Raw genomic sequence first — 8,945 nt, forward strand, 5'->3', positions numbered from 1 at the left:
AATCGACCTGAGGATCCCTAAGCCCACTCTATCCCCCACGTGTGAGGAGTAGAGCAGAGCTCAAGAGATCCCAGCGCATCCCTCTCGCCGCATCACTGGTAATGAGCCACTGGAGGCTGAGCAATTGCGCTAAAGCCGCAAACATTCAACTTGAGTGGAGAATCTGACCATTGCCAGAACTCCAATTGTCCATTTTTATTTTAATAAGTCTCTTGGCCACTGCTGTTTCAACCTTCTAGGTGGGCTGTAGGGATGGATGGAACTAGATAAGGTTTGAACCAAAGGATTAGGATGGTTGGAAAGGTTTATATGGAATTTTGAGAATTTGGTTTTATAATATATAGATAGGTAAAATGACAGAATCATCAAATCTCTTGTACAATATTACAATAGGCAAATATATGAAATAAATACAGAAGAACATGTATAAGATATTACAGACAGTATAAAAAGAGAGGCAAAAAAAGTTTATATAAATACATTAATTACAAAATAAAAATAGAAATCTCACAAATATTTGTACATCCCATCTGAAAAGTGGGAGGATTGATGGTAGAATAAACTAAGAGAAAAATTAGAACAATAATATTGTTACAATCTACTAATTATGGATTGATATCGCTAAATATTTTTAGACGTACGCAGCAGACAAACAAGTCCCTGACTCTGCCAACACTGCAACCGCCTTATTTACTGGCACGAAAACTAATTACGGAACTGTAGGAGTCGCCCATGCCGTTAACAGGTTCGACTGTGATGCTAGTGTTATAGAAGAAAACAGACCCACATCAGTTGCGACCTCTGCTCAGGAAGCCGGAAAGTCCACGGGTAAATTTCTTACTTATCATTGTTTTATTATGCTGAGTATGTAGAAACTAAGTTTCTTCAAATTATGTTTACATTAAATAATTTTTAACTGTCATGACAGGTTTCATCACAACTACTCGGGTCACTCACGCCACTCCTGCAGGAATGTATGCACACTCTGCAGACAGAGATTGGGAATGCGACAACAGTTTGCCGGCAGCTGCGTCGAACTGCAAAGACATCGGTCGGCAGTTAGTGGAGGATCTACCGGGAAAGAAATTCAATGTAAGCATCACTATATCTATAAAATAAATAAAAAAATATAATTTTCGAATTGTAACATTAATTGAGGCAGATGTGGAATTACTCATTAAAAAAAAATTAATAATGAGGTGTAGATAGTTTGTCGGGGGGTGCGGACAGCAAAGAACAACATAAATAAACAAAACCATATTTATTCATTTTATGCCGACGTTTCGACCTGAGTTTCAGGTCTTCATCAGGGGTTATGGCGTAGAAGGTAGGCCTGCAACTGTATCGCAGCTCTTCAGTTGCAGACCTACCTTCTACGCCATAACTCCTGATGATGACTTGAAACTCAAGTCGAAACGTCGGCATAAAATAAATAAATATGGTTTTGTTTATTTATGTTGTTCTTTGCTGACCACACCCCCGACAAATTTCTCCAATCATTAAAAAAAATTAATGTTTGAAGTAGTAGTTCCCTATCTATTCCAGTCAGTCCACATTGTGCGTGCAATGGTTAGAGTGGAGTGGTTGTAAATTAACATCATAAGATGTATTGACTAAGCCTCCTACTAACCTAAGAAGCCTCCTACTAACCTAAGAAGTCTCCTACTAACCTAAGAGACCCCCTAGACCGTCTATCGCTTAATCCCCTCACATATTGTGAACTAAGCAATAGGCGGTGTGCGTGTATGTGTGAGTGTGTATATTTATGTCATTGAGAATTGTCCTTATATGAGTGCAATATTGTAAAGTATTTATCTCATCATATGGATGGTCCAAGAATACCCCAAACTATATAGTTCGACTCGAGATAGGTAGAATTCCTCTGAGCGCAAAGGTAATCAACTACTGGTCCAAACTGTCATTGACGTCAGAAAAGAGACTCCCAAAACTATTAGTACAAGAGCCCAAGAGGAAAAAAAGGCAGTTATTTCACCCCAATTTTTGATTACTTTAATGAAAACTATCTATAATTACTATTCAAAATTGACGAGTTTGCCAAGTGTACGTAGAGGGGAATAAAAAATGGCGACTGTTTCAAAACGTTTAAAATAATTAATTTTTCATTCGGAGGTCTATATCTTTAAAACTGCCCACAACACTAGAAAATCTAAGAGAACATCATTAAAAGTCGAGTAAATTTGCTAAACTTTAAGCCCTAATATAAGTTTAATAGTTCTCCAGATATAGCTTTTTAAAAAGCTATATCTACTGAAAGATCAGTAGTTAGTGAATTTAATTTGAAAAATTTATATCTCAAAAATAATTTGACGTAGAAGGGTCTGTTAAAGCTAGTTTTATGGTATATAAAGTAGTTCTTTGCGTTTATCGTCGTAGGAGTAGTAGTTTTCATGATATTTGCTAAAAATAAATTGATTTATAGTTGTTCGGACAAATTTTCATGTGCCAAATTTATATCCATATGCGAATATCATAAAAACTACTACTCCTACGAAGATAAGTTTAATAAACTACTTTATAGAAAGTTAAATTTCCTTTATTTTGAGTGCAGGCAAACATATTTGCGTCTTATGGGCTTAGAGATATATTTTTTCAAAATTAAACATTTTATACGAACAACTAGAAATTAACAGGTTGTGAATTTATTTTGTCAAATATCATAAAAACTACACCTTCGTAGGAATAGAAGGTGAAGGTCATAAACTACTTTATACTGCGTTAAACTAGCTTTAATTTGAGTGCTAATAGACATCTGTACGCCACATAGTTCCTGAGATATAGATTTCTCAAAATAAATTAAGTAACTACTAATCTTTCAGTTGATTTTTAGGATATGTTGGTTTTTAAAAAGTTATATCTCGAGAACTATTGGACGTAAATAGCTCTTTTAGGGCTAATATTTCAGCAAATTTGCTCTTCTTTAAATAATGTACTTTTAGATTTTGTAGTGTTGTTGGTAGTTTTTAAGATCTAGATCTCCGAATGAAAAATTAATGTATTTAAAAGTTTTGAAACAGCCGCCAGTTTTTATTCCCCCTACCTACACTTGGCAGACTCATTAGTTTTGACTTGTAATCATACATATTTTTCATTAAAGCAATCAAAAATTGGGGTTAAATAACCACCTTTTTTTTCCCCCCGCCTCTTGTACTATATTATCTCTATGTCCAAAAACCGAAATCTCTAAAGTAGAATACAACTGGGTGTCACAAGTTAATATAATAGCCCACCAATATGGATTTACATATGAGTTCAATGCTTCACTCAAAAAGGGAGAGAAATACTTTATTTATTCATCTATGCTGCCTAAATTTCATCTAGGTTGCCATCTCACACAGCATACTTATCAATCCGTAATCGGACATATTTACATTATACATACATGGTATAATCATAAAAAAAATATATACAATAATAAGATATAATAAACAATTTTTTCACCCCTACAGTTTCCTATTACAATCCATTTCGGTCTGTACAACCAATACAAATTTTCACTCACTCCCATTTTTCCCTCTCATTTCTGCTCAATTATTCAATTCACCCGATCAACAAATTCGCTCTCCGGAATCCACCCTCCTAGATCCTCTTCAGTGACCCGCTAAAAAAATTCAATATCAGACGGTAATGTGAGATCAGACCATCATTCATAGTCACAGCAGTAGATCAGTCTACCAAGAACAAACAACTAGATACATTTTACGAGAATAAGAATAACACATAGATTAAAAGGAAAATATCAATATAAAATAAATAAAAATTAAAACATAAAGGCGATATTTTTGAAAAGATCCTAAACCACAACTTCTCAACCGATATCAATAGAGCATTGAATTCAAACATTAATCTCATATACCGATCACTCTGCAGTTTTAACCTGCTCAAACCTGAAGCATATCTAATATATAGGCTACATTTAAAAAAATAAGGTGCATCAACCAACTAAGAGTAGGAAACCCGGAGCATATCAAACTACACCACGGAAGCAAAACCATCACTTTCAAGGCAAACGAACTCTGTCCTTTCTGAAAAAGTTATTTTAATAATGGTTTGTACCACACCCTTCTCCATTGTCCAACCTTAGAAGAAAATAGACAATACATCTAAAATCCACCCATATCCTTATCTTGCGATCTACAAGTCATCGAAAATAAATCGAATTGAAAAATTGAACATTGATAGTAAAGCTAAATTGAACAGGCTCTATATTTATATAGAGACAATTCGAAATAAGTTTGATTTTGTAAGTGTCATATCAATGTCATATCAAAGTAGTCTATAAATAGTTTTCGAAGCCAATTAATATCTCTACTTATTTTACGCTTTCGTTTATTTAAAATAATTCTCATTATTAAGTTTAGTATAATGGAGTAATGAATATTATGTTCATAGTTTTGTATTATCCAGTTTTTTATATTTTTTGTTTATTCTTTTGTTTTGGAGCTCTTGTTTTATCTTTTGTTTATTGTTTTTGAAATGGAGCACAACAATTAGATTTTTTTTTTATAATTGTATATTGTGTTATGAATTTGCACAAGACTTTGTCTTTCATAAATAAAATATATTCTATTCTATTATCTCATCATCATCCACCAGGTGATCATGGGAGGCGGACGTCAGCTGATGAAAGCGAACTCTACCGCTCTTCCAGGAGATCCAATTGTAATGAAAGATTCATGCGTAAGAACAGACGGGCGCGATCTCATTGCAGAGTGGGCTGAAGGAAAGAGTTCAGAGGGGGCCACCTATGCTTTAGCCAACAACACGAAGGATTTGTTGAACCTGGATATCGCTCAGACAGACAACCTTCTCGGTTTGTTCTTTTATTTATTTTATATATATTTATTAATTTCTGGAATTTTAGAATGGTATTTTACAGGAATTTTCCAGAATGATCTCCTTCCTTATGAATATATGAGAGACAAGTCTGAGAATGGAGTCCCGTCTTTAGAACTTATGACAACGACTGCAATTAAGCTTCTAATGAAAAACGAAAACGGATTTTTATTGATGGTAAATTCTACCTCTCTTATTGTATATAAAATAAATTTAACATTTATTAACGAGATGTACTTTGTTCAGGTGGAAGGTGGAATGATAGATATCGCTCACCACGGAGGTAAAGCGCACATAGCTCTCCAAGAGGTTGTAGCCTTGAACAATGCTGTCAACAGCACCATGAAACTGCTCAAAGATGTCGGCATTGAAAAAGAAACTCTAGTTATTGTGACCAGTGACCATTCTCATACACTGACAATTAGTGGCTATCCAGAAAGAGGGAACAACATTTTGGGTAAGCTTTTTTTGAGGTATTTAAAGAAAAGTGAAGAGTCTCTGTTTGAATTCTAACTGAAACATTAAATTATCTCTTTTTGAATTTGGTGAACTTATAAGGATCAACTTAGCCTTAAATACTCTCAGTATCGGTATCCATTCGCCAGTATGTTCCAGAGAGCTAAACATAGCTGATCCAAGGACGTATACAGGATCAAAAATAGATGATGGCCAGCTATAGTCAATCAGGTCAATCGCGGAAAAGGCGAATGAAACCAAAATTTTAAGAAAATTATATATAATTTGAAAATTAATTCATTTTTATTAAATTAATATTTTTCCCCACTTCTTGGTTGTTTCAAAATGTCCAAAACAAACATAAACTACGAGCAACTAACCTGAACGACAACAGACTAAATGGTGTTGAGCTCAGTTTGTTGCATAACGCCATTTTCCGTTTAGCAGACCCATTAGGGGTATTCATGATCTTTAGTTTAACATATTAGCGTGTTAAACGGAAAAACTCATGTTAAATGGAGAAATATTTCCTTCTTTTACCATGTTAAAACGATATAATATGGTTGAGATTCAGTCACTAGATCTGTTAAATAGAGAATGGCATCACGCAACAGACCAGCTGAGCTCTACATCGCCGTGTTAGGTTATTTGCTCGTAGTTTGTGTTTTGATTGTGTTAGTATTGTTTTGGATGTTTTTAAAACTAATAAAGCAATGGATGACAATAATAATAATGTAATGACAGCTGTCTATTAGTTAGTCTTGATCCTTTTATTAACAAATTAGAAGATCAACGAGGCACTCAGTAGCCAAACTTTCACACAACTTCTACTTTTCACTTTAATCAAAACTTATAAGTAAACAATAACCTGTAAGTTTTGGAATGGAAGGTTATAAAACAAGTTGCCCAAAAAATCCGCTAGGAGCTCTTATGCATTCACCATTTAACATGACTTTAAATAGGACTGCTCACAATCCTATACTTATAATACTTAACATGGTAAAACATTTTACTTTTAACACATTATGAATATTCCTATTAACCATGTTAAATGTTATTTCGTTTTAAGTTGCTATAAGAAGGAAATATATCTCTATTTAACACAACGTTTTCCATTTAACATACTTAAGCATGTTAAAATAAAGATCATGAATGCTCATATTATTTGTATTATGAAAAAATAACAAACGAAAAGTAGTAAAGTAAAAGAAATGGTAAATATATAAATAGGTGGTATATAATAAAAATCCCTAGAAATGATATCAAACAACCTTCATTATATTCAACTTTCCTTCTTGTATTTTCATAAGATACTTATTAATTTAATTACCCAGACTTATAATATCTATATAATCATATATTTGTGCTATATTACATCTAAAATAAACTGATGAAATTAATTGACAAGATTTAAAACAATTTACATATGATTGATGAAATTTGGAAGTATGCAAAATAAAATTAATTATTGATGAACTATTATTGGAAAATTCTGCAGTTAATACACAGAGAGCACTAATATTTATTAGTATTAATACTGAGTACACAGAAAAAGTCTCTGTATTTAGAGAAAATAAAGATTTTAATACTAAAAATTTCAGAGTTTTGATAAGTAACTAAAATCAAAAAAACGTTAAAGGATTGGCAGGCAAATCAAAGGCAGACGGAGTACCATACACAACATTGGGATATGCAAATTCCGGGGCAGCAAACTACCATTACACAGCAGTGAATGGAACTGTTGTTCGTGAGGACCCATCGACAGTAGACACAACATCATGGGACTACGGGCCTCAAGCTGCTGTACTCAATGATGAGAATACACATGGTGGAAATGATGTATTTGTTTATGCTTCAGGTAAAAATATAAGTCGATAGATTTTATAAATATTATTAATATATTATGTTTTATTGAATGACTATTAGTTGACCAAAAAAAATTAAAGGAAGATGTTCTATGAAGCAGTAAAAATGGATGTTCAAATTCCAGCAAAAAGTATTTGAATGTTTCGATTCACGTTATTGGTTTTCAGAGGTAAGTTAACAAGATAAAAAATAGCAAAAAATATTGTAAACTATGGCAAGGCCATAAGACGACCTAGAAACAAGATGGTACACTATGGTAAGACTAAAAGATGACATAAAAGAAAAGGAATTTGAAAATTATATAAAAATGAACTGATATAAATAATTATATTTACTTACTGATGGTTATTATACAAAATTATTTATATTAATTCAAATTGATCGAGTCCTAAAAAACGATTATCATTGGATTACCTTTCTAAAGGTATAATGTACATTTTTATAAAATGTTAAAACCCTTTAATAACTAATATATTAGGGAGTGGTATTGGGTAATATAATCCTCAAAGCTACACGAATGAATAAAGTCTTTATTTACATTTAATATACCCATTACCCCTCTTGAACTGATCCGCTATCTTGGACTGCAACTGGACAAACAACTAGCCTGAAATCCTCACACTAGACTGAAACGACAGGAAACTGTACAATTCCGACTATTGCAGCAATAAGTAGACAAACAGTATAAACTTCCAATCCATTACAAAAGATTGATCTACATGACTCTAATAAGGCCAATCTGAACATACAGTGTTGAGCTTTGGGGCTCCACTACAACATCAAATTCCTCTCATAGCCAATCCTTACAATCCGAAATCCTTCATAAAATCCTCAATGCTCCTTACTTTGTCACATATAAAATCATCCATAAAGATCTTAATGATCCATATGTAACCAACCTAGCCCGAACCAGATATCAATCCTTCCATTATAAACTTCCTAACCACTCAAACCAACCACTTGCTTGGTCTTCCTCTTCCTTGTTTCCTCTTGCTTCCTCTTCCATTCCTGACAATCCTCCGAAGCGCCTGAAAAGAAGATGGCCTGGAGACCTTCTAATGTAGAAATATTATTAGAGTGCTGCCATGGTTGGTAGTTTCTCTAGATGCCTCTAACACTCCATTATGATCTTAGATCAAATTTACTGGATGTATTTTTATGTAAATACAGTTGTAAATATCATCAAATAAATTTTTAAAAATATATACTCATAAATAATATAATATAATAAAATGATTCAGACATAAGTCAATACCTATGTGGGTGGAAAGTCCTCCAAGTCCAGATTAGGCCATACTCCCTCAGATTTCTCTAAAGAACTCCCTCAGGTCGAAGTGCCCTACTTCACTCTCCAGTTTGATCTACCAACTTTTTTCTCCTTCTAGCAGACCTGTCAGGCCATCCCCCTTTTGTGGTAGGAGGCGTCATCATATTCTTTTTTCCTTCTGACATGCTTTTGTGTCTCCCCCATTGAAGAATATTTTAAGAAATTATAATAAAATATATATAACTGATACAGTAATATATAATTAAAATACAGAATACAAAATTAAAAACATATATAGTAGAAACTAAAAAAAGGAAAGAAATAATGAGGTAGGAAATATAGTAAGCATATAACGGAATCATAAATAAGTTATGAATACAAGCACGGGTCAAGAAAAAAATATATATATATTGTAATAATTTAAAATTTATTAAAAATAAAATAAAAAGAATTTTGATTGATTATATAAACTTTTTTCAAATATAAGAGATACTATGGGTTC

At 33.0% G+C, this 8,945-nt stretch overlaps 1 protein-coding gene across 1 annotated transcript in view; it reads left to right on the forward strand.

Annotated features, from left to right (window-relative positions):
* LOC106679195 (alkaline phosphatase) overlaps positions 1–8,945 on the forward strand; it is a 21,494-nt gene that overhangs the window by 11,253 nt on the left and 1,296 nt on the right. The window contains exons 3-8 of the mRNA XM_014418211.2: positions 636–828; positions 929–1,092; positions 4,615–4,831; positions 4,898–5,031; positions 5,101–5,311; positions 6,950–7,168. Of these exons, the coding sequence (XP_014273697.1) occupies positions 636–828; positions 929–1,092; positions 4,615–4,831; positions 4,898–5,031; positions 5,101–5,311; positions 6,950–7,168 (1,138 nt within the window). The remainder of the gene's footprint in view (positions 1–635; positions 829–928; positions 1,093–4,614; positions 4,832–4,897; positions 5,032–5,100; positions 5,312–6,949; positions 7,169–8,945) is intronic.

The sequence above is a fragment of the Halyomorpha halys genome, unplaced genomic scaffold (genome assembly GCF_000696795.3).
Source record: "Halyomorpha halys isolate HHAL.00 unplaced genomic scaffold, Hhal_1.1 Scaffold183.1, whole genome shotgun sequence".
Lineage (NCBI taxonomy): Eukaryota > Metazoa > Arthropoda > Insecta > Hemiptera > Pentatomidae > Halyomorpha > Halyomorpha halys.